The sequence below is a fragment of the Muntiacus reevesi genome, chromosome 19, assembly GCF_963930625.1.
Source record: "Muntiacus reevesi chromosome 19, mMunRee1.1, whole genome shotgun sequence".
NCBI lineage: Eukaryota > Metazoa > Chordata > Mammalia > Artiodactyla > Cervidae > Muntiacus > Muntiacus reevesi.
Genome location: NC_089267.1, coordinates 30,713,218 through 30,739,538, shown reverse-complemented (window position 1 = coordinate 30,739,538; position 26,321 = coordinate 30,713,218). Strand labels below are relative to the sequence as shown.

Here is a 26,321-nt window from a genome sequence, read left to right as displayed (position 1 = left end):
AGCTACTGAACCTCACCTTTACCAGCCTGTGTGTATAACCTCCTTCATTCCATTTACCAATGGTTGCACTGACTTCTGAAGCAACTGCTAAATTTGCAGATTCCCAGACTCTACCATCCTAGGTATTTTCTTTTTTTTTTTGTATTTTCTAATTGAGTTTAAAGTTTGGAGAGTGGGGGCTTTCCTGGTGATCCAGGGATTAAGGCTCCATGCTTCCAGTGCAGGGGATGTGGGTTCGATCCATAGTCAGGAAACTAAAATTCCACATGCCTTGTGGTGTGCAAAAAAAAAACCCAGTTTTTAAAAAAAAATCAATTAAAAAAAATTTTAATATGGAAAAATTTGATTACATCTGTATCTCTTTAAAAGATGAATAAGAACTAGAGAGGATATCATTATAGTGGCCATATATTCTTTGTGTACCTGAAATATTCCATGTCAGAAAACATGTCTAAGACTTAGAAATATCCTTGAATTTATTTCTGAGCAGCTTCCTTACGCAGCTGAGAAACCATTTTCAACTCTTCACCATTCTCATGTTTCCATGGCAGGCTGACATCCACTAGAGCCCCTTTGTTTGGTCAAGGCAACTTGTCTTTTGAAGTTTTACCAGTAATGTTGGCCTTGAGCTATGAATTCTCAAACTACCACACAATTGCACTCATCTCATATGCTAGTAAAGTAATGCTCAAAATTCTCCAAGCCAGCCTTCAACAGTACGTGAACCATGTTCAGATGTTCAAGCTTGATTTAGAAAAGACAGAGGAACCAGAGATTAAACTGCCAACATCCACTGGATAATTGAAAAAGCAAGAGAGTTCCACAAAAACATCTACTTCTGCTTTACTGACTATGCCAAAGACTTTTGACTGGGTCACAAGAAAATGTGGAAAATTCTTAAAGAGATGGGAATACTAGACTACCTGACCTACCTCCTGAGAAATCTCTATGCAGGTCAAGAAGCAACAGTTGGAACTAGACATGGAACAACAGACTGGTTCCAAATTGGGAAAGGAGTACATCAAGGCTGTATTTTGTCACCCTGCGTAATTAACTTATATGCAGAGTACATCACGCAAAATGCTGGGCTGGATAAAGCACAAGCTGGATTCAAGATTGCTGGGAGAACTATCAATAACCTCAGATATGCAGATGATACTGCCCTTACGGCAGAAAGCAAAAAGGAACTAAAGAGCCTCTTGATAAAAGTGAAAGAGGAGAGTGAAAAAGTTGGCTTAAAGCTTAATTTTCAGAAAACTAAGATCATGGCATCTGTTCCAATCACTTGCTGGCAAATAGATGGAGAAACAATGGAAACAGTGACTAACTTTATTTTGGGGGGCTCCAAAACCACTGCAGATGGTGATTGCACCCATGAACTGAAAAGAAGCTTGCTCCTTGGAAGAAAAATTATGACCAATCTAGACAGCATATTAAAAAGCAGAGACATTACTTTGCCAACAAGTCCATCTAGTCAAAGCTATGGTTTTTCCGGTAGTCATGTATGGATGTGAGAGTTCGACTATAAAGAAAGCTGAGAGCTGAAGAATTGATGCTTTTGAACTGTGGTGTTGGAGAGGACTCTTGAGAGTCCCTTGGACTGCAAGGAGATCCAACCAGTCCATCCTAAAGAAAATCAATCCTGAATATTCACTGGAAGGACTGATGCTAAAGCTGAAACTCCAATACTTTGGCCACCTGGTGCAAAGAACTGACTTATCTGAAAAGACCCTAATGCTGGGAAAGATTTAAGGTGGGAGGAGAAGGGGATGGCAAAGGAGGAAATGGTTGGATGGAATCACCGACTCAATGGACATGAGTTTGTGTAGGTTCTGGGAGTTGGTGATGGACAGGGAAGCCTGGCATGCTGCAGTCCATGGGGTCGCAAAGAGTCAGACACAACTGAGTGACTGAATTGACTGACTGACTGACTGACATGGTGTTTTCTTCCTCCACTCTTCATATGTAGCCTTGGGACCACAGGAGGCTTGGAACTGTTGCCCTTTGCCCATTTGCCATACATGAGAAGCCTTCAGGGATGGTGTTCTCTCAGGCTACTCAGCTTCTCTAAAGAAAAGTTCAGAATGCATTTGGATCATTGATGTTTAAAGTGATTATTGATATAATTGAATTATTGTCTACCATGTTTGTTACTATTTTCTATTCCTTGCCCTTGATTTCTGTTCCTATTTTTATGTTTCATTCCTTTTTTGCCTTTTGTGGTGTCAATTAAGTATTTTATATCATTCAAATAAAGTGGAAAAAAAATTTTTTAAAGCAAAGTTCACAAGGCAGGATCTATCAGGTCAGCCATAGTGGCTCCGAGGTATGTGTGCGTGTGTGTGTGTGTGTACATACACAAAATGAGACAAAGAGAAAAAAAAATACATGTTAAGTGAATATAGAAAAGAATTATATGGGGGGGGGTTGACTAATCCAAGTTTTTCAGTCATGTTTCCTCCTAGCTATTGAGAAATTTTCTTTTCCTATATCTTTTGTCTTTTTCATTGGACCTTATCTTCTCCCTGTTTCCACTTGTATTTTCACTAAGCTTCCTCAGTTCTATCAGTTCAGTTCAGTCGTATCCAACTCTTTGCGACCCTATGAACCACAGCACGCCAGGCCTCCCTGTCCATCACCAACTCCCAGAATTTACCCAAACTCATGTCCTTGAGTCGGTGATGCCATCCAACCATCTCATCCTCTGTCATCCCCTCCTCCTCCTGCCCTCAATCTTTCCCAGCATCAGGGTCTTTTCAAATGAGTCAGCTCTTCACATCAGGTGGCCAAAGTATTGGAGTTTCAGCTTCAACATCAGTCCTTCCAGGGAACACCCAGGACTGATCTCCCTTAGGATGGACTGGTTGGATCTCCTTGCAGTCCAAGGGACTCTCAAGAGTCTTCTCCAACACCACAGTTCAAAAGCATCCATTGTTTAGCGCTCAGCTTTCTTTATAGTCCAACTCTCGCATCCATACGTGACTATTGGAAAAACCAAAGCCTTGACTAGATGGACCTTTGTTGGCAAAGTAATGTCTCTGCTTTTTAATATGCTGTCTAGGTTGGTCATAACTTTCCTTCCAAGGAGTAAGTGTCTTTTCATTTCATGGCTGCAATCACCATCTGCCGTGATTTTGGAGCCAAGAAAAAATAAATTCAACCACTGTTCCCACTGTTTCCCCATCTATCTGCCATGAAGTGATGGGACCGGATGCCATGATCTTAGTTTTCTGAATGTTGAGCTTTCAGCCAACTTTTTCACTCTCGTCTTTCACTTTCATCAAGAGTCTCTTTAGTTCTTCTTCACATTCTGCCATAAAGGTGGTGTCATCTGCATATCTGAGGTTATTGATATTTCTCCCAGCAATCTTGAATACAGCTTGTGTTTTATCCAGCCCAACATTTCTCATGATGTACTCTTGCATATAAGTTAAATAAGCAGGGTGGCAATATACGGCCGTGACATACTCCTTTTCCTATTTGGAACCAGTCTGTTGTTCCATGTCCAGTTCTAACTGTTGCTTCCTGACCTGCATACAGGTTTCTCAAGAGGCAGGTCAGGTGGTCTGGTACTCCCATCTCCTTCAGAATTTTCCACAGTTTATTGTGATCCACACAGTCAAAGGCTTTGTCATAGTCAATAAAACTGAAATAGATGTTTTCCCAGAACTCTCTTGCTTTTTCAATAATCGAGCGGATGTTGGCAATTTGATCGCTGGTTCCTCTGCCTTTTCTAAAACCAGCTTGAACATCTGGAAGTTCATGGTTCACATATTGCTGAAGCCTGGATTGGAGAATTTTGAGCATTACTTTACTAGCATGTGAGATGAGTGCAATTGTGCGGTAGTTTGAGCATTCTTTGGCATTGCCTTTCTTTGGGATTGGAATGAAAACTGACCTTTTCCAGTCCTGTGGCTGTGGCTGCTGCTGAGTTTTCCAAATTTGCTGGCATACTGAGTGCAGCACTTTCACAGCATCACCTTTCAGGATTTGAAATAGCTCAACTGGAATTCCATCACCTCCACTAGCTTTGTTCGTAGAGATGCTTCCTAAGGCCCACTTAACTTCACATTCAAGGATGTCTGACTTTAGGTGAGTGATCACATCATTGTGATTATCTAGGTCGTGTAGATCTTTTTTGTATAGTTTTTCTGTGTATTCTTGCCACCTCTTAATATCTTCTGCTTCTGTTAGGTCCATACCATTTCTATCCTTTATTGAGCCCATCTTTGCATGAAATGTTCCCTTGGTATCTCTAATTTTCTTGAAGAGATCTCTAGTCTTTCCTATTCTATTGTTTTCCTCTATTTCTTTGCATTGATCGCTGAGGAAGGCTTTCTTATCTCTCCTTGCTATTCTTTAGAACTCTGCATTCAAATGGGTATATTTTTCCTTTTCTCCTTTGCTTTTCACGTCTCTTCTTTTCATAGCTATTTTTAAGCCCTCCTCAGACAAACATTTTGCTCTTTTGCATTTCTTTTTCTTGGGGATTTTCTTGATCCCTGTCTCCTGTACAATGTCACGAACCTCCATCCATAGTTCATCAGGCACTCTGTCTATCAGGTCTAGTCCATTAAATCTATTTCTCACTTCCACTGTATAATCATAAGGGATTTGATTTAGGTCATACCTGAGTGGTCTAGTGGTTTTCCCCACTTTCTTCAATTTAAGTCTGAATTTGGCAATAAGGAGTTCATGATCTGAGCCACAGTCAGCTCTATAAGTTAGACCTAAATTAGATTTAAATCTAAACCTTTCCTTTTTGTCAGATAGCTGCAGGAGCTGCAAGTCTCATTCCCCTGAACCCCACTTTCCTAAGAAACCCACCAACAACTGTTTTTTTTCCAGGTCTTTCCTCTACCTCTCACAAGTGATAGTTTCTATTTCTGTTGAATCTTTGTACTTTTGGAGGCAAAACTACCGTATATCTCTCTTTAAGAGCTAAGAGAGTCTTTTAGCTTTTCATTACCTATTAAATCACAATTAGTTCTGATTATTAATTGGTCCAAGTGGGGTCATTGAACAAAAACAATCAGAGCCCAACATCAGGAACCTTGTAAAAGCCATGTTATAAAGAGCATGCATTGTAAAAGACGTCTTTTGACGTTCATGCTCAAGGAAGGAAGGAAAAACCAGGTCCTCCTGGAGGTAGTTGGTACAGATATCCAGTAAAAGTAGAGCGTTAGCCCGTGGTCACTGCATATCCTACTGCACACCTCTCTGAGGGTTGCCCACCTTCCTCTCTGCTCACCCCTGCCGTCTTTTAGTCAATATAAAAAGAATGCCTCCTTTAAAAATTGTCCTCTTCCTCACATAACCTAGTCAATATATTTATAAAAGTGCATTGAAATGGCTTTCAAACCATCTGGTTTTCTATTGTATAGATTTAGGCCCATTAAATTCATTTGATTATTAAATCTCAACTTAGATGTTTAATACCAAAACTAAAATGAAAACGTGGCCTATTGCTAACTGAGTTCCGAATGTCCCGCTGTTGTTGGTGTTGTAGTCTCTCAGTTGTGTTCAACTCTGCGACCACATGGATTGCCCACCAGCTCCTCCACCCATGGGATTTTCTAGGTAAGATACTGGAGTGGGTTGCCATTTCCTTCTTTAGGGGATCTTCCTGATCCAGGGATCAAACCCACTTCTCCTGCATTGGCTGGCAGTTTCCTTAGCACTGAACCACCAGGGAAGCCCAGATGTTCCATTAGCCAACAAGTAATTAGCTAAGCTAGATTTCATCTCTAGTTGAAGATAGAGAGATCTATATAGCCTTATCATCAGTCCTCCAAGCCACCCCATTCTGGACAGTGGCTTATTCCAGTCAGATTGCGTTCAGCAACACCACAGATATTCTCCTTACGTACAGTGAGTACTTTCTGATCCTTGTTAGCAAAGAGACCTATCAAAATAGAAAAAGGCAAGAGGAAAGTCAGCAGCACGTGCAGTATGGTAGTGGAAAAGGGTGCATCCTTGTGCAACTTCTCAAAATTACAAGTCAGATAAAATGCAGGCAAAGTGCAGCATTTCTGATGCTCACATGTGGACCTCAGCATCTTCATCAGAAGATTGATGGGCCACGATTGACCTTGGAGAGGCTCACAGAGTATGCTGCAAACAGCAGCCCATATTCACCCAGGAAGCAACAAACCTCCACCTGAAACTCACCATATCTGTCACTGGCAGATGGCTTTCTGGGAAGGAGTATTTCTTTGAAGTTAACAAGTAAAGCAGCCTGGAACATGCAGACTTTTTGTTTGATTGATTGCTTTAAAAAAAAAAAAAAAAAAACACACAACACTCTATCAGGATAAGTACAGCTTCCAGAACTGAGGGTCATCCTGTTAGGTACCCCTACTAGGGGTATTATCAATCTATAAAGAAAAAAGGAAAAGGAAACTTTTTCTTACCTTTTAAAATACCAAACCTTTTTGTAATTCACCATAATCCTTTCTTTTCTGATTCCTTTTTGAACTTGTGTGTTAAATGAAAACTTTCTCTCCTGACTATTAATAAAACCTCTTGATGACTTCCAAGACATCTCTGTCATATAAAATTCCTTTCTGTCTGTATTTTGAACTATTTTAGTGTAAATTCTGTTTGAATTAAATAGAAATTCAATGGAAGTAAGATAAGTGTTGCCATTTGAAAGCTGTGTCCCAAAACCTCTTTGTATTGGATTTATCATTCAACTTAATAGTTCCATGTCTCAAAAGTGATTGATTCAAGTAGTATTTTTTTAACACTGGCAAAGACATTAGCTTTATAAGAATTGGCTATTAAAATATTTATCATGTTAATCAAGTCAGTATATAGGAACCAAAATCAGAAATTGAGAGAAATTCAAACCTTTCTCATACCCTGTATCAGATCTTTTCCTGTCCCTACATTATTTCAGTTGCCAAAGACTGTTCACCTCAAGTTATCAAACTTCCTCTGTCAGCTCCCTGATCAGCAGTCTACAATCTTATACCAGACTCTTGCCTTATGCATTGCCCCTCCCAGTTCATCATCTTATCACTCTCCCCGAATATATTACAGGTTTGAAGATGATGACTTTTGGGGTCAATGATTAAGGATCACTACTACAACGTCTCTCTCAAGGAGTCTCTGTTTAGCATTTTATGTATGAGAAATAATGCTGGATTGAGTTGAAAGCTAAAACATTTGAAATCCACTATTGATACAGGCTAGTTTTTTAATTGTTTCTTTCTTTAGTATGAAACTTCAGTTAAATGCATTAGTTCATTCAAACTGTAAACAAAGAGCAAATAAAACTTAATAGATATGGAAATGGAAACCCACTCCAGTATTCTTGCCTGGAGAATTCCAGGAACAGAGGAACCTGGTAGGCTTCAGTCTGTGGGGTCGCAGAGTCGGACATGACTCACAACACACACACTATGCCAGACTCTGCACTTGACACTGGTCAAGAAAGACACAGTCCTATAGTCAAAAGCCTATAAAAGAAAGGCAATTTAATCAATGATTATATATAAATATGGTAACACTGATACATATAATCATTGATGATAACAATGGAGCCAATGTAGATTGAATAATATTAACAATGGAGTCAATGTAGATTGAATCCTCACTGTGATATAGGTGCTAGGATAAGTGCTTCACATGCTTTACCTAATTTTATCCTTATAACCATCCTATACAGTGGGTATAATTATTATCCCCGCTGTACTGATAAGGAACTTTGACCTGGGAAGAAACTTGTCCGAAATGACAGTCAGAGAGGAGTGGAGCTAGGATTTGAATCCGGTTTGTGGATAGAATGTAGTTCTAATCTCAGAGCCCATTCTTAATCTCTCTGCCTCCATCTGCTGCAACAGAGGCAGCCTCACACCCAAAACCTCCCTTGCAAGCTTCTCACTTGAAACTGGAGATGTATGAGGGGTTTTTTGAAAATGAAAGTCAGTATCAAAATATTTGAAATGTTGCTACTGTTAGGAACAAGCTCATTTCATTTATTGAAAGTGAAGTGAAAGTGTTAGTCACTCAGTTGTGTCTGACTCTGCAATCCCACGGACTATAGCCCACCAGGCTCCTCTGTCCATGGAATTCTCCAGGCAAGAATACTGGAGTGGGTAGCCATTCCCTTCTTCAGGGGATCTTCCCAACTCAGGGATCAAACCTGGGTCTCCTGCATTACAAGCAGATTCTTTATCTTCTGAGACATCAGGGAAAGTTTCAAGTAAAGGATGAAGTTCTTCAGTTCAGTCACTCAGTCATGTCCACCTCTTTGTGACCTCATAGACTGCAGCATACCAGGCATCCCTGTCCATCACCAGCACCCAGAGCTTGCTCAAACTCATGTCCATCGAGTCGGTGATGCCATCCAACCATCTTATCCTCTGTTGTCCCCTTCTCCTCCTGCCTTCAATCTTTCCCAGCATCAGGGGCTTTTCCAATGAGTCAGTTCTTTGCATCAGGTGGCCAAAGTATTGGCATTTCAGCTTTGGCATCAGTCCTTCCAATGAATACTCAGGACTGATTTCCTTTAGGATTGACTGGTTGCATCTCCTTGCAGTCCAAAGGACTCTCAAGAGTCTTCTCCAACACCACAGTTCAAATGCATCAATTCTCTGGCACTCACCTTACTTTATGGTCCAACTCTCATATCCATGCATGAATACTGGAAAAACAGCTTTGACTAGATGGGCCTTTCTCAACAAAGTAATGTCTCTGCTATTTAATATGCTGTCTAGGTTTGTCATAGCTTTTCTTCCAAAGAGCAAATATCTTTTAATTCGATGGCTGCAGTCACCATCACAGTGATTTTGGAGCCTGAGGAAATAAAGTCTGTCATCGTTCCCATTGTTTCCCCATCTGTTTGCCATGAAGTGATGGGACCAGATGTCATGATCATAGTTTTTTGAATGTTGAGTTTTAAACGAGCTTTTTCACTCTCCTCTTCACCATCATCAAGAGGCTCTTTAGTTTCTCTTTGCTTTCTGCCATAAGGGTGGTGTCATCTACGTATCTGAGGTTATTGATATTTTTCTCAGCAATGATTCCAGCTTGAGCTTCATCCAGTCTAGCATTTTGCATGATATACTTCGCATATAAGTTAAATAAGCAGGTAACAATATACAGCCTTGATGTTTTCCTTTCCCAATTTGGAACCAGTCTGTGGTTTCTGTTTCTTTGACCTGCATGTTGTTTTGCTACAATCTTATTTTATAAACAAATTCATAAAGAAAAATAATTGTTTTCATTGGGAGAAACTGAATTAATCAACTTTAGTGAAGCTGTTATAAGCTGAATCCAGTATACAAGCCATCTGAGGAAGCATTATCATATGACTGTGATTGATAAAGGAATTAAAGGCAGTGATATGGGCTCTAGAAAGAAAATCAAAAATGATCTTTAGTCTTAACTACCTTGCTGGTGCTAAAAAAGAGAGAGTAAGGTAAACAACAAAACATCACAGCAGGGACTTTTAGCTACACGAATAATTTTTCTATGTGGCACTTTCAAAACTGCCTTTCCTATTATTGAACTTTGTGGCATAGTGGTAAAGAATCCTCCTGCCAATGCAGGCGACACAAGAGATGTAGGTTCGATCTTTGAGTCGGGACAATCCCCTGGAGTAGGAAATGGCAACCCCGAAAATTCCATGGACAGAGGAGCCTGGCAGGCTACAGTCCATGGGATCCCAAAGAGTCAGACAACTGAGGACACACACCACACATCCATCTTATAACTCTTTATTATAACATTGCAACTTTATAGACTCTCTGGATCCTTTTCCTATTTTCTTCCAGCTTCCAATTAATTTTTTTTTTATCAGTTTCTCCCAGTTTTAGTAAAGTGAAAGTATTAGTCACTCAGTAGTGTCTGATTCTTTGTGACCCCATAGACTGTAGCCCACCAGGCTCCTCTGTCCATGGAATTCTCCAGGCAAGAATACTGGAGTGGGTAGCCATTCCCTTTTCCAGGGAATCTTCTCGACCCAGATATCAAACCTGGGTCTCCTGAATTTAGGGCAGATTCTTTACCATCTGAGCCACCAAGGAAGCCTGGTTGTTTTAGACTATGAGCATAAAGAAATAAAATAAGAAAATCAAATCTGGCATGGCAGAGTATCTCTTTGACAAGCACACCCTGGGAAACAGTGATAATGAAAGCCAAACGTCCTCAGCCTGGCTTCCTATAGCCACAGGGGTGATGTCCCTAGTCACCAAGGCAGTACATGCATACTTGTACTGCACCTTTTCTATAAGTGGTACCAAAATGTCTACTTAAGTTCTTTCCTTAGTACCATTCCCTCAAATAAAGAAATTGGTACCTCTCCCCCCAAAAGGAAAATCAAATTGATTCTTTTTTCCAAAAGGATGTGTAATTGGGAAGGGTTAATTTTAAATCCAGATGGGCTCTGCTTCTGTGACTTTAACTCTTATTTTGCTGCTTTTGTTAATATAAGAATACTTAATGGCCTGCCTCAGGGAGCCCTGCCTGCCCCTCCTCCTCCTGACCCTTGGGCTAGGATGCCTTTGTTTGATTCACAGGGAGACAGCCTGACCCTACCCACCTATGAAGGACTGTGACTTTCTTGAGTTCTTTGTGTGGGGAATGGTGCCCCTCATCTGCTGCTTACTAGAGTGGCTCAGAAGTTCACATTTGGACAGCTGGAATTGCAGATAGCTGTGGCATCTTTGTTTGTTGATTTAATAGCAGATATTCCATTTCATACCACCAGTGAAATGACTGTAAGGAAGTGAAACTCACACATCCCCCTGCCTGAGGCTTTTCATTCTAGGAGACATTTGCAAGAATTAAATGGTCTTTTTTACTTTGTGTCCTAACCTCCCCCCATCTCTGATCCATAGAAGAACCTGGCATCCAGGCCCCGACAAGATGGTTATTTCAAGCCATTAGTCTGCCATCTTTTGGATCAAATGGTCTCCAAAGTTGTATTCCTTGCCTCAAGATCTCAACACCTGGATTTATTAGCCTATAGTCAATGAGCAGAGTGAGCTCGGACTGGGTAACAGACTTAGGATGTGGTCAAGACTAGGACAACAGCCATCAACTACAATGAGAATCAGCATGCCATAAGTGCATTGTATTATTTTTTTCTATCTATACCTCTGGTTCTCCACTGAGACTATTCAGTCTTTGTTAGTAAGGACAATATGTTTCCATTTCTGTTTCCTCAGTACACAGTTCAATGTTTGATTCAGAGAAGGCATAGAAGAAACTAGTGGAAGAATGAAGGAGTGAATGAATGAATGAAACAACAGAAATGACAACACTCACATTGTTACCATGGCAATACTCATAGTGTTACCTCCCTCTCTCCCACTGACTACTCAAGTAATTCCATAATAACTACTCAAGAAGGCCCAAAAGGTATAATTTTTTTTTAAAAAACATATGCAAATTCTCAGAGAAGTTGTATACACCAATATTTTCTTTCTTTTTCCCCACAAAACTCTGAGTTGTCAAGCAGTAGTTTAGAAACACAATACTATATATCCATTCCTGTTTGGTTTTGGTTTTAGATTAGTGGAGCAAGAATGAAAGGGTATACTATTTCTTTCTATCCAGGGATAATCTAGTCTTGCAAAGATAGTTACCAAAGTCAATAACAGTTCCTACTCAGAAGACAAATAGTGTCTGAATTGGATTAAGGTGAAACAAAAGTGCCTGCTGCAGCTGTGTCAGCGAGGGACTCGGTGTTTATGACTTCATTACAACCTTAAGTGGTGTATCTATATTTCTCCTGTGTTTAATGAAGCCACAAACAACCAACTCTTTATTGAGTGATACTGGAGAGTTTTCTGCTTTTAACTTGATGTATTTCAGTTCATGATTAACTAGCTCTCCCACATCAGGTAACTCGGACGGGTGCTTTAGAGACAATTAGCTAAATGTTCCTCTGTGTTAGCCACAGAATCAAGAAAAAAGATAAGGAGAATCAATAAGACCAAGCCAGAGTGGAAGAGAACATTCATCTTCCATCAAGATCATTGGTGGACTCATCAAGCTGCCCGTCACGAGAGAAAACAGCTCTGCTCTCTCTCCCTCCCTCTCACCCCTGTGTATGTAGTTCGGCTCTGGCTGCTAAGTGACTTGCCTGTTGTGTTGTTCAGTTTTCAGGACTGTATCTCCTGTCTTTCTTCACCATCCTCCTCGGGCTGGTGCTCTACTCTTCCACCTCCACGTACATAGCCCAGGACCCCCGGGTTTACAAGCAGTTCCGCAACCCTTCGGGACCCGTCGTGGACTTACCAGCCACAGCTCAGGTGGAGCCTTCAGTCACCTACACCAGCCTGGGCCAGGAGACCGAAGATGAGCCCCATGTGCGCGTGGCCTAGGATGACAGCCTCCCTGACCCCTGAGGACACCTCCGCAGCTGTGTGTCCGCCCGTCATCTCTGTTTTGTACATAGAGAAAGGTATTTATTAGGTGCGGTTTACAGAGGTGGACTGCAAGGTAGCAAATCCGAAAGCCTATAAGAGGCACACGCTGAACATCCCTGGAGATGCAGGCTCTGATCCGCCTGGAGGGATGCCTGCCTAGTGTGTATCCTGGTCACACACACACATACACCACCACCCCGTCCACATTAATTACTGTGAAAATGTTTGAATCAAAAGCAAGTATTACTGTTTGTATGATATGGTTACTGTTATGATAGCGACTTTCAGGAGGAGGTTTTGTACTCCTGATGGGAACTCTCGCCAGACCCACATGTAGTTAGCATCACTCCCACTTTTCTATGGCAAGTCACTTTTTAAGAATCACACTTTATTTTTGTGCACCTTCTCTGAGTGCTGCATGCCACAAGAGCCCCACACTGCGACGCTTCCTTATCCTAGGCACCTGGGGGCTCATGGCTCCCTCTGTTACCTGTTGGATCGCCTGCTCAATATGTATTTTGTGCTGTGACCCTTGTGGGGAGTGGCAACTGACCATATAATTCTCTATTCTAGGAATAGATATAAAACAAACATTTTAGCCTTTTTATATTTCAACCTCGGATTACTCCAGGCCATTGCCTTTCTGTTGCAATACATGATTCTGCTAATCAAGTCCCTGTAATAATAGGATAAGGAATGTTCCATTTCTGTGGCTTATGGGAAACCCCAGAGTAATATCACTTGTGCTTAGGGTAATATCTTTTTTTAAAAAATCTTTCTGCCCCTTCCTATGTTCCCTCTTCCAAAAAAAAAAAAACAAAACTTAATTTTCCTTTTCCCCCTAGATTTCTTTAGTGATAATGTGGAGATCAATGAAGGCATTGGAAAAAGCCATGGTCCTCTGCCCTTTTGCGTGACACCCTTTTTGAAATATACCAGCATGGAAATTATCTTGATTGTGGGATATCCTTGGTTGTCTGGCCTCCCAACAAAGTCAGGATGCTGCTCTGGTACAGCCTCTGACGACAGCTCATCTGATACGGCCACTGTGTAGTCTGGCATTTTTGGTCATATTTGGCATCCATTCGATAGCAGAATGTATCAACATAGCATTCTTATGGATACAGAGAATATTCCAGGGTCCTGATAAGGCTTTGAGGGGTATGTCACTAATCTAATTTTGTCGCCTTTACAATAGCTCTTTCTTCAAACGTAGAAAATCGAGAAACACCACAGAGCTCTGTGATTGACAGCAGATTCTCTTTCTTCCTATCAGCACAAGCAATAGTCTTTATGTTTGGCTGGCTTCAGTATCATTCAGAAAGATCCTCGATAGAGTTACAGGATTTGTAAAGGAAAAACAAATGTTTGTGAAACTTTGGGCAGTTCAAATCAGTTCAAGTTAAGTAAGCAAAGCAAAACCCCAGTGGGGTCTCTGTAAGGTAGAAAACAGATTGCAGCTTAGTCAGGATTCCCATTCTAGCCTGAACAAGGAAGGCCTAAATAGACCTGCAAAAGTGTCCCATGCTGTGAGTTAGCACCCACGTGGCGCCTCTGTCTGCCCTGCACCCTGGGGACAGGTAATCCTGCCTTGGAGTTGAAGCAGACAAGTTATCTTTCCTGATAACGCAAAATTGATGCTCATCTCCATTCAGCCCGCTTAGAAGTCTGTTTCATCTCTGGTGAAAAAAAAATCAACATTAAAGCTGTATCAAATCAAAAGAACTTTGTCAATGTTTGCTCTCTGCTACCTTCCAAACCAATTAAATACCTTTCTCTGACTATTTTGTCCATTCAAATCTGAAGACCTTTAAAGACTGTGGTTTTATTTTTGTGTTTACATTCCTTTGGTTTGCATAATTTGATTTATTGCATTTTTAGTATTTATTTTCAGCCAAATATTTTCATTTTTTATTCATTTTTATGACACTCATTTGTAGACGCTTAGTAAAATCTTAATAAGTGGATGAAAGTATTTCCAAGTCAACTCAGTGGATGCGAGTTTTTTTTTATTTCAAAGAGGTTTGCAATCAATGGATGGCTACAGGTTGCCGTGTGAATTATTTTATAGGATATTTTAATTGACTCCAAATTGTATGGAAACCAGGCGTGAATGTTAAGGTGAATTCACTGGATACCCTTTATCATCCCATGTCCTCATACACAAGACTTTCATGTCACTGGGGTGCCTCACTATGTTGGTTCTTCTCCATTTAGAAAGGCTGATAACATACTTGAATTGTCTGAGATTCATTCCATGAATCAGGAGTTCCAGATTGACCTTCTGGGGGAAAAAAGACAATAGCAAGAAACAAACTCTTTCTCTGTGTTAAGACATCAACCCTTTGGGAGTGGGGTAGGACATGGGAGTAGGACGTCATTATCTCTAGCTGTTTGAGTTTCTGGAATTTCATAATCTCAGTAGACACCAGCAAGAATTTCAGCTTTTCAATCTACCATAACTCTCTCTTCCACAAATGAGACTTTAGCAATTTGTATAGCATTGGGTTGGGTAAGCAAACCCTAGCTCTCCTAAATCTCGCTCGAGATAAGTGGTGGTCCTCACGTTCTCCATGACAACTTGCACTGGGGCGAGCGCTCACCTTGGTCACACCTTCCCACAGCTCCACACTCTGAAATACACAACCGGGTAGACCAAGCAATGGGAAAATTTGTACCACTGTGTCCCATGAAAATGTTTCAATGTTTAGTTTAGATATTGCTAACTTGTGCTATTAACCTTTGGACAAGCGTGTAGTATTGTTCGTTTTGGGTTTGTTTTTGATTTGTAACCACTTAGTAGTCCCCAGATAGCTACCAGTACAGATTTTTACCCCATGGGTAGGATTCTACTGTCAAGCCACATAAATAACAAGCACACTAATCCCAACACTGCAAAAGGAAAATATGAACCAAAAAAGGAAATTGACACCAATAAGTTGAACAAACTCTCCATTTTTGATATTTGCATGCTCCCCTATGGACTGGCTGTGGCAATGTAATGCCTGTATAGTGTTTTCAAATAAAAATAAATGCTTTATGAAAGCACCAAGTTCTTGGTTTTCTTCAGTGTTTGTCTGCTCTATGACAACCGGGGAAGCAGTTCTCATGGGATGCTAGAAATAGCAACGAAGGAGATAGCAGGGTACATGTCAAAATAAAAATCAGAAAGAAAATATTTCCAAATTAGGAAGGGCACAGTTGGTCTCAGAGCTGTGGCTTCAAAAAGCCAAATTAAACACATTTGTAATTTGCAAAATTAATTATTTGATGGGTACTTAAGGAGACCATGGCCACAACCTCTAAACCCACATTTAAAACATATGTAGGGCAATGATAAATTTACCCTCAAGAAACTGTTTCTCATAAAGAAGAAAGTTCTTTGTATGCCGCCCTCGGCACAATGCCAGGCATAAAGGAAGAGCACGACATTTATAAAGCAGGGCTGTTTATGTTTCTGCTCTGAACTTACACAGTATTGTCATGGTTACTTCTCAACTAACTGTTCTTGTTATTTAGTCGCTAACTCATGTCCCACTCTTGTGACCCCACGGACTCTGTAGCCTGCTAGGCTCCTCTGTCCATGGGATTTCCCAGGCAAGAATACTGGAGTGGGTTGCCATGTCCTTCTCCACCACTAACTGTAGTCATCCAATAACTCTTAAATACTTAGAGATGATGGTATATAAATTTACACTTTTTTGTCATTTATGTTCATAATCAGATCTCAAAAATTAAATGAGCTGAAAGACTGTATGTCCCAGTTATATATTTAAAATCTTTTTAAAAGAAAAGCTCATTTGCAGGAAAAAAGGAACAGTCGCATACAGCCTTTATAAAGGACACTTAAGTAGAGATCCATTGTGATCCGCTTCTATAAATAGTATAGTACAAAACAGTGCTTAACAAAAACAATGTGACTCAGTTTAAAAATAGCTTTTTCCTTGAGAAATATATCTCTTTCTTTAAAGTATGGTTTATTTTTATTTAGTAAACTCTTTGATCAAAGATGAAATACAGTTGAATTTCAATCTAGTCTGTGTCTAAATGTCCAGCAATTCTAAATGATTAGAGTCCAAATAGTGTACACAGTAAACATGTATCTCATGTTAAGACTGTGTTCCCAGTGAATTATAATTTTCTTAAGAGAAGGAACTTGGTTACCTAAATGCTTGGAAGTTCTTACAAAGGGAAAAAAGGCTGTATTTTGTGGTGATTAGCATGAAGGGAGAAACAAGTCAAATTCAGCACAGGACCTGTTAAGTGTTACATTCTCTTGATGTTTCATAGGAAGACAGATTGTAACATCTGCAGTAAGGCAGGACTGGAATTAGATCCCCCTAATCTCTTTTCAGGTCCCCCATGCAAAACAGGGAGGTCTCTCATACATCTTTTTTTTTTTTTTTAATGGAATCTTACTCCTAAATCAAAAACAGAAAGTACAAGGGTAAGATGTCTTTTACAAAATGCTCCCCCTTTTCCTTCTACTTCTGTTAAGTACTTTTTTTGGTAAAATTCCTATTCCTGGAAAAGCAGAAATTATGAGATTCTCTTAAACTACCCTTGAATTTTTTAACAAACCTTTAAAATGTTAGGCTGTTCCTTCAGGTTGACTTTGGGATTAAAAAACACAGTGAAGCTCATTTTTCCCTTGCAAATAGTGTCTTTGAATTCATAACATTGCTTCTTAATTTTGTTCACTGTTCTTTTTTTCTTCTCTTCCTTTTTATTTTGATTTCTTTTTTTTTATCCTGCAAACATAAACAGAGGGTTCGCTATGGGCCACCTACTCAGTCTCTGCCCTTTATTCTCCATGTGGTCAGAAATGTTTAATTCAAAAAAAAATTATAATACAGCTGGAAAGCTCACACCTACCAGATGGCCTTTCGTTAGTGCCTGAAAGGACAAGGCATTGCGTGTCATTTTAGACAGCCAGGACAGTCGCCTCCAAACCCTACTGCAGCCTGATTAACAAGGGAAATTAATGATCAGAGGAAGGAGGTCCCTGGGGATAGAGTAAAATTAGGGGCGTCCATCTGGGTAGACAAAGGCCTGGTATAGATAAATCTACAAAAGCATGAAAATGAGCTTGCTCACCAGGCCTCAGCATTAGAGCTGGGAACCATCCCATAATGCTTGAAGGATAATTTCAGAACGGGTAACGATAAATATTACTTTAAACAATGGGGAGTCATCTTCCCAAACTCATTATCCCGCAGTGATGACACTGGCTAAAAATGTGTCCCGTCACTGAACAGCTGAGAGCGCTACAATCAGGCAGTAATAGGCTGCGTAATTCACTATCCCATCCGCCAAGCAGGCAGTTTTAATCATTACGCCTGGACAACAGGTCCATGGACCCTGTCTGTTGCAGAAGAACCTGGCTGTGTGGCTACACTGGCTGGAGGAGGCATGCACCGACCTCCCTGCCCCTGGGAACTTGGGCATCTCCGTGGGTGGCTTTGACTCTCGGCCACTAGATGTCGCTGTCTGAGGGAAAACGTCGGGATGACCGCCTGCCTGCAGCGGTGATAACGTTATTGGATTCTTACTCCCGGAGGGCCGCGCTAGCTAGGTTCTCATCTTACGGTTCAGCCTTCCTACTTGGAAACATCTGTGGCCAGGTGCAGTGAAGTGAGAGGGGTTCCAGTGGTAATTTCTCGAACATCTCCACTGTGTCATTGCTAAATGTGTAAAAATGTAAAAGAACAAGAGAGAAACGTGCAAGGCTAAAGGATACGAATTATTCAGAAGTAAATTACATTCAAGGGCAACACACCCATCATTTCAAGAAATGATGAATGGCAGATAAATGCGTGCATGGCCTCTTGGCAGCGGCTCGAAAGCCTCCTGCGCCTGACATTCCCCCAACAGTGTCCACAAACTCCATTTCTGGGATTTGGGGCTAAAAGATTAAAACATGGGGTGATACCTACTTTTGTGCAATGTTAGGTCTCATTCCTGCCTTTCTTGGCCTTGTCTTTGTAGGCAAGGAGAATTACCTCCATAGTACCTCAAGAAGTTTGATAAATTTTAAGTAATAGTAATGATTGCAGTTTCACAGATGGTTGGCCACTTGCCAATTTCACAGTAAACTAGAAAAGCAATAAAGAAAATCTAGTTGTTCTTAAAATGACTACTTTTCTAAATGAAATTACTAAAGAGGGAGGAAACGGGCTAATCACTGGAATAATCAAAACAGTCTCATTATGGGACTCCCTGCGATCTTTTGTTTGAATTCTCTGATGTCGTTTTTTGGGCACTGAATAGGATTTTAAAAGCTAAATAGGTCACACATGCATATAAATGGTTGAGTGAATCACATAACTGCTTCATGGGCCCCATGATTCTGCCTATCAGGCTGCATTTTAATTAAAAGGAAAATCATCAGGAATAGAGGACAACTTAATGTGAGGAGTTTGGTGTCCTAGTTGAAGACTGAGACTTCGCTTGGCATTCAATTTTCAATTCATAATTATACCCTTCAAACAACTGTGACATTCATTTTCATTTCAGTCACAAGCTTAGACACAGAACTTGAGAGCCAGTGAGAACATTGGCGATCACTTCGTTCAAAATCTCAAAGTCATGTTATGACATCTAAGGGTGGAGATAATTTAGCTGAAGAAAAGACATTTAGCCTGGAGAAGCTACAGCCTGGTTCATCACTGGCAAGATCCTGTAGATAACAACAATGTGCAGCACTCCCATTCAAGAGGCTGCTTTGTGATCACCAGAGACCAGGGTCAGAGATCAATGCAGATCCTTTCCATTAAACGGCCGGGCATCTTGTTAGGCAGCTTGGATAAATAATCATTAGGAGAATTCCTACTTCCAACCAACTCTGAAAGTGGGATCCCAAAGGGAAAAGAAGGGAAAAGCACCCAGTACATACCCAAGCTTGATTGTCTTTGTCCTTTGGATTGAATCCATCCAGGCGCATACACAGACAGGAAATTCTCCCTCTGCTACTCCTATTCAACACACAAGTGTAAGAGGGTTCCTTGGGACTGACTTTGCCCGTGAGACTCCCAAAACCATCTGCAGCAGTTCTACCAGAGCTGAGAGCTCACTGCTTCCATGGGGCATTTCTTATTCCCAGACACCCACTAGCCACCACTGCTGTAATCTCCCAAGACCCGTGGCAGGTCAGTGTCACTAGTGAGGCCACCACCCTTGGGAAAACAGTTACCTGCACTGAGCAGAGACCTAACTTGACTTGGAGGTGGAGGAGCTTCTATTTTCCTCCTTATTGGCAGAACAGAAACCACTCAGTCCAGTAGCCCCTGGGATGCAAAAATGTAGGGAGATAAAAGTTATTGAACAAGAAATCATGGTAACTGGAGATTCAAAAATTTTTGAAGCAAAATTTGCCCCCGCCTGTCCTAAGGCACCAGAGTCTCTTTAGAACCCTCGGAGCTCTGAGGGGTCACCACCCTCTGCTCCTGGCTTAACAGGGTGGAAACACCCCTCTGCTATTTCTTCTGTGCTTGGTTTAATGGATTGCATCTGTTCGTAATGCAGTCTCCTTTCCTTGCTTCTCGATGTTGTAAAGGCATAGACTTGTATGTACTAATGCAAGTTTGATTATTTACATTATCATGAAAAAGTAGAATTTCTTTTTTAGAATGAGCTGCATGCTAAATCAATACAGTCGTGTCTGACTCTTTGTGCCCTCGTGGACTGTAGCCTGCCAGGCTCCTCTGTTCGTGGGATTCTCCAGACGAGAATACTGGAGTGGGTTGCCCTACCCTCCTCCAAGGGATCAACCTGACCCAGGGATCGAGCCCACATCTCTTAAGTCTCCTGCATTGGCAGGTGGGTTCTTTACCACTCACACCACCTGGGAAGCCCTTCTTGTTCAGGGTACAATGTAATTCCCATCTGCTTCTAATGTGATTGTCCAAGTATCTGGTTTTTGGCCTCATACTATTTCTGTCCGCTCCTCCTGAAGTGGCTGATCCAGCGTCACCCAGTGTCCACACCTCCTACCATCTACTCAGCTTGGTCTTTCTGCTTCACTAATTCATTCTTGCTGAGCATTCCTTCTTTGAGCATTTCAGGAAAACAGTTTTCTTCACTTTAGAATTCAATTGTATTTGATCTTTTGCCTTCAAAATTATTTAAGTAAAGGACAAAACCTCACAGCAGGAATGATAGTATCTCAGATATTGTCTAGGCTGTATGCACTTTTGATTTTTAAAAAATAGAATAGAATTAGATTTTTTTTTATCACACTGCATAGTCATTAAATGAAAATATTCTGGGTCCTAAATAGCAGTGATTTTAAAATCGAATCATGGTTTTTTAAAATTAAAGATTACTACCTTTTTCTAACATCCTTACCTGTCAACACCATATGTCAAGATTCCCACATTAGCAAAGCACTGTGAAATGCTTTACTGTTGGTGGAGTTGGTTCATACCATCCATCCTCCAGAGTCCATCTTATTCTGTTCAATTGGGATTATTAGCTACTTTAATGCATTTTCACTAGCAGCATTTAAAAAAAATTTTTTTACACTATCCTTTTATTCATAATGTTCTCAAGGAAACATTCTTGAGAGGAAGTTATGACCAAGTACATAATGTGGAGATAATAATGTATCACAAATAATGCATTGCTATCCTGATTACAAGGAACAAAAAGCTTTTCTTTTTTCTTACATACATTATCCTTAGAAGAACAGAGTAATAAATTAAAGTATTAATGTTGGAGATGAAATATAAAAAAATAAGGCAATAAATTCAGGTCCCCTGAATCTAACTAAGTGAAAGTTTCGGTTAAAGTCAGATGTTTTGCGCCAACCCAGGTTCTGCCCTTGACTGACCCACTTGCAGTAAATGGACAGATGTAGACAGGATTTTTCACAGACACAGCTCAGCTCACATGTTCAGTCAATGTGGCAAAGCAGGTGCCAGCAAAGCTTTGTGCCTACAAGGAGGCCAACTCAAGACGTGGTAAGAGAATCTAAGTTAAATGAAATAATCTAGGTCACCTATATGAGTCCAGGGTTGCTCCAGATAATGTTCCTATTTGGACTCTCAAGAGGGGATTCCAAAACCTACCTCCAGTGGGAACTCCAGACCACCTTTCAGCCACTTGCTTTCAGATTATGTCCTGTTACGAACATGAGATGGTGGTTTTCTCCAGGGAAGGAAATTTGAAAATCCTTTCTCCTCTTCTCCTTTGCAACTCGATCTAGTCTACTTTTACATTAAAGGGCTGTATTCCTCTTCGTGTTCCTTGCTTGAACATCTCATTCCAGCTGTGAATCTCCGGCAAAACTGTGAACTCAGCCCTCCAAGATTTCTCTGGGAAACCCAAGGGCAGCTAATAATAAGACCAAAGACATTGATTTTGCCCAGCATCCCATGGCATATGTGGTTCAGAATGAGACAATGCCTGAGAACAAAGTAGTTAGAATACATTCTTTCTTCCTGGATACAACTAGAGCTGTGCTCAGGACACGGTTCCCCTGAATGCCTTCTAAAGTTAGACAAATGAAAGCCCCCAAACAGGCGAAACCCAGCTTTTTCGCTTGCATCTGTAAGGGAAACCCTGTTGCTCCCTTTATAAAATCAATCCCTGGTCCTCTGATATTGACAATGGATGGAGACTGTCCCAATACTTGGGGGGTAATGTTGAAGCTACAGTAATTAGTGCAAGATCTTCAAGGGGAAGATGAAGCTCACTGATACGTGTCATATCTCAAGGTCTCTCCTATCTTGAAGCATCTTGATTCAAAATTTTAGCAAAGCCATTGCATTTTCTTTGAATCTATTACAGATTTATATGTTGCTGAAGCTACAACTGATATCATTTATTCTACTGTGTGCTAGACACTGTGCATTGTAGCAATTGCCTCAAAACAGCTCTGTGGACGGGTTGTAAAGTGTGTCCCAGTTTTTTGTTTTGTTTTGTTTTGTTTTTGGTCTCACTGAGTGGCATGTGGTATTTCACTTCCCCAACCAGGGATCCAACCTGTACCCCTTGCAGTGGAAGCGCTGAGTCTTAACCACTGGAGAGCCAGGGAAGTCCTGTATCCCTGTTTTCTGAGGAGTTAATGGAGGCACACATGGGTTGTATAAAGTTGCCAAGTTTACAAAACAAGCAAACGATGAAGCCAGGATTCAAACCCAGGTGTGCCTGACTCGAAAGATTGAAGATCTCATTGAACAAGTTGTCTTATGAAACTCAGAAAAGGGTTCAAGTTCATCCTGCCTTTGAGGAGCTACTCACAAGGATCCGGTATAAACAAGCACGTGGGGAAAGAAGGAAGTGACTCTGTAACCAAATAAAGATTGGATTACATTGTAATGATGAAATCAGTGAGCCTAAGAAACCAACGCCAACCATATTTATGACTCTTCTTTGATACGGAAATGGGTCACAGGCAGATTCACCCTGCATAATCCCAACAGCAACACTGGTCTGAAGAAGAGAATAAACAAAACAAAAACAGAAGAAATACTAGCTCGCCCTGCAGGTAGAAAGATGAGATCGGGGGCAACGTCCTTGACCTCTCCTCCAAAGGCCACATCCTACCTGCCAAGGCAGCAGGCCCCCCCACCTGGGGACATCTTATCTGTACCCCTCCTGCCCCTCCTCTCCGGATATTGACACAGCCTACTGTGCCCTTCTTCCTGAAATGCTTCTCTCTCTTTAAGTTTGTGGACCACACTAGCCTGGCATCCCCGCACTCACAGGCCACTCCTTTCTGGTGTCTTTCACTGGATCCTCCTTCTCGTCCACAAAGCCTTTCTTTGGAGCTGCCCACAGCTCTGTCTTTAGCTTCTCCTTTTTATCTGCACTCACTCACGTGGCTTTAAACACCAGCTTCATGCTGACAGCTCACTTTTGCATCCCCATCCCAGACCACTTCTTGCCTGCTCCATGTCTCCACATGGACGTCCACTGAGCCTCTTGTGCATGATGAACAACAACATGGAGTCACTTATGTCAAAGGACCTAGAATGAATCCAGGAGGCCATTAGAGATGTGAAACTTATATCTACTTTGGATGCAATAGAAACTTCTGACTCGGCCTTCCTAAGCCCTCTGGAACTTTTTTCTTTTTCTTTTTCTCTTTAGAAATCACAGCTTAGCAACCAGTCTGCTGCCAAGTGCTGAGTGCCTGCACCAATCATAGTTCTGTAAAAATAACCTGTGTGATGCCTCTGGAATGTCTTTGTCAGTTGCCTTTATAAACCCCACGATTTCCTATTTTTCTCAGAACAAATTTGAGTTACTGCTCAAATCAGTGCCTCCTGAATTTCCCTTCTTAAGGCAGCAAACACTTCTTATTTGCAGCCTTTAGCATTTCTTGGTTGACACTCCCCAACCTAACTTGTCCACAACAAAACTCTTAGTTTTCCCCAAATTTGCTTCTCCTCCAGTCTTGTGCATCTCATTAGCCCATCATCTACCGAGTTACTCAAGCCAAACACCTCAGAGACATCCTCGATTTTGTTCTTTCATCAGCATCCGCGACCACCCTACTGGGAAATTTTGTCAAATCCTATGACTTGTGTTCTGAATCTGACCCCTCAGCACAGCTGCTCCTGCCGCCCCAGTCCAAGCCCCCTCCCTCTCTAGCCTCAGCTGTGGAAACTGCCATCCAAGTGCTCTCCCATCTCTCTATAACCCTCTTAGAGTAATCTTTTAAAAATGTAAATTACAGGCTGCCCCTGGTGGTTCAGTGGTTAAGAATCTGCCTTCTAATGCAAGGGATGTGAGTTTGATCCCTGGTCTGGGAGTTAAGATCCCCATGCTGCAGGACAACTACTAAGCCCACGAGCTCTAGAGCCAGGGCACACAGCTAGAGAGAAGCCACAGCGAAAGATCACACATGCCGGCTAAGACTCAATGCAGCCAAATCTTTTTAAAATGTAAATTACATCCTGTTATTTCTCTGCATAAATCCCGCTATTCTCTCCCATCAGCTGTTAGAATAAAATTCAACTGCCTTGCGTGGTTCTCAAGACTCACCAGACCTGGATCCTGCCAAGCTTTACAAGTGCATGTTTTTCTACTCTCATCACTCACTCACCACGCCCTGTCTCTTTCTCCAATTGACCAAGCCCGTTTCTACCATGAAGCCCTCATGTAGGATGTGCTTGTCCTTAGGATTTCACCTCACATGCGATCTCCCTGAAGGGCCTGCCTTGATCATCCTCACCCCAGTCTTATTCTTCTGTTATCCTGGTTTAGTTTCTCATCACACCTCGTGCTATTTAACATCTTGTTATACTTGTATTACCATATTCTCTCCTGGAGTATAAACTCTGTAAGGCTAGAAAGAATATTAGGCAGTTGTTTTTGTTTGAGGCAACATAAACGGGCTCTGAGCAGATTAGTGTTGTTCGGTCACTAAGTCGTGTCCGGCTCTTTGCGACAGTATGCCTGGCTTCCCTCTCTTTCACCATCTGGATTTGCTTGAACTCATGTCCATTAGGTCGGTGATGCCATCCAACCATCTCATCCTCTGTCATCTCCTTCACCTCCCACCTCCAATCTTAACCAGCACCAGAGTCTTTTCCAGTGAGTCGTCTCTTCATATCAGGTGAGCAGATTAAGGAGGAAGAAATTCATTAGGAAGGCTCTGATTCTCTGAGGTAGAATTTTAAAATAGCATTTATGCTCCTGGTATGACCAGGTTTGTAAACAAAACCTGACTTAAAATCCCTGGGAAGAATTTTTTTTTTAAACGAGAAATACTGTTTTCAAAAATATTCAACCCCTTCACAGATATATAGAAAAGTGAATGAGTGACTTTAGACCGTGGATCCATGATCGTTTATCCATGTCTGGACAAAAAGAAAACAGACTTCAGGAAAGTGGTAAAAATTCCTGGGTGAAAAAATGAAGTTAGACAACAATGATGATGAACACTGTCTCTTAGAGAAATGATTCAGCTAGAACATTAACTCAAAAAAACAAAAGGAAAATAAAAAATTATTTCTCTTGGTCCTGGTGGCAATGAACTCAAATATTTGTTTAATAAAACATGAACTAACCTTTGGTATTGTAGGGGAATAAAAACTTTTCCTTGACTCCCTTGGGTCCCTGGCTGAGTCTGAAAGTTAAACTGCTGAAGACATGGTAACAAGGGAAAAGAATACAAGTTTATTTAACGTAAGTTTTATGTGACATGGGAGACTTCCTCAAGAAATGAAGAATTAAAGAAATGGTTAAACCTGAGTGTTTTCAGGATAGATTAGGCCAATAGTGGACAGTTGTAGAGAATTATGGTAGGACAAAGGAGGTATGAGCTACATGTAATAAGCTGGGGAAACTTACTAAGTCCTATTTATTTGGACTTTTTTCTCTCCATCTTAGAGATGAGCATGTCCCCGGGGTGTGAGGAGGGCACGTCTCACAGGAGGGAGAAGCCCAGGGGGAGGTCAGACAGACTCTCCTGCTTCCTGACTTTATCTGTTACACCTTCAGGTTTAAATACTCAGTATATCAACTTGCAACTTAGTTTTGAATTTAAAAAAAGTAAAACTTTACTGAAATAACTAGGAATGTGTGGAAATAAATAACAGACAAAACTTTCCAAATTTCTAATGTCCTTCATAATTTCCCCACATTCTGATGTTAAGAGTCTTTCAGGAACTTTCAAAATTAGATTATCAAAGTGATGCCTTACTGTCATCTAACATACAGGTTCTGAACAGCTCAGAAGGCGTGAAATTCATAGAACATGCTAAACACTTCATGTTAGTCGATGATTCCACGCTTTTCCTCCCCAAATATTTTTCCAGAGAGCCTCACAAGTGGCCAAGTTGGCTGAAGTTAGTTTTGATTCCTCTCCCTCCTTCAAGCCACCCCTGACAGTTTCTAGAGACCAGGGAAATTCAGGCAGCCCACAGTCAAGAGCTGATGATAATTTATTTCCACATCCTCTTCTGCCTCCTGAAAGAATAATTTAGG

The 26,321-nt window shown here is 41.1% G+C and overlaps 1 protein-coding gene across 2 annotated transcripts in view; it reads left to right on the top strand.

The window, feature by feature from the left end:
• Positions 1 to 15,426, top strand: part of SLC35F1 (solute carrier family 35 member F1) — a 400,589-nt gene extending 385,163 nt beyond the window's left edge. For both annotated transcript variants that reach the window (XM_065911395.1, XM_065911396.1), the window contains exon 8: positions 12,114 to 15,426. In XM_065911395.1, coding sequence (XP_065767467.1) covers positions 12,114 to 12,338 — 225 coding nt within the window. In that variant the 3' untranslated portion in view covers positions 12,339 to 15,426. The remainder of the gene's footprint in view (positions 1 to 12,113) is intronic.
• Positions 15,427 to 26,321: the final 10,895 nt, after the last annotated feature.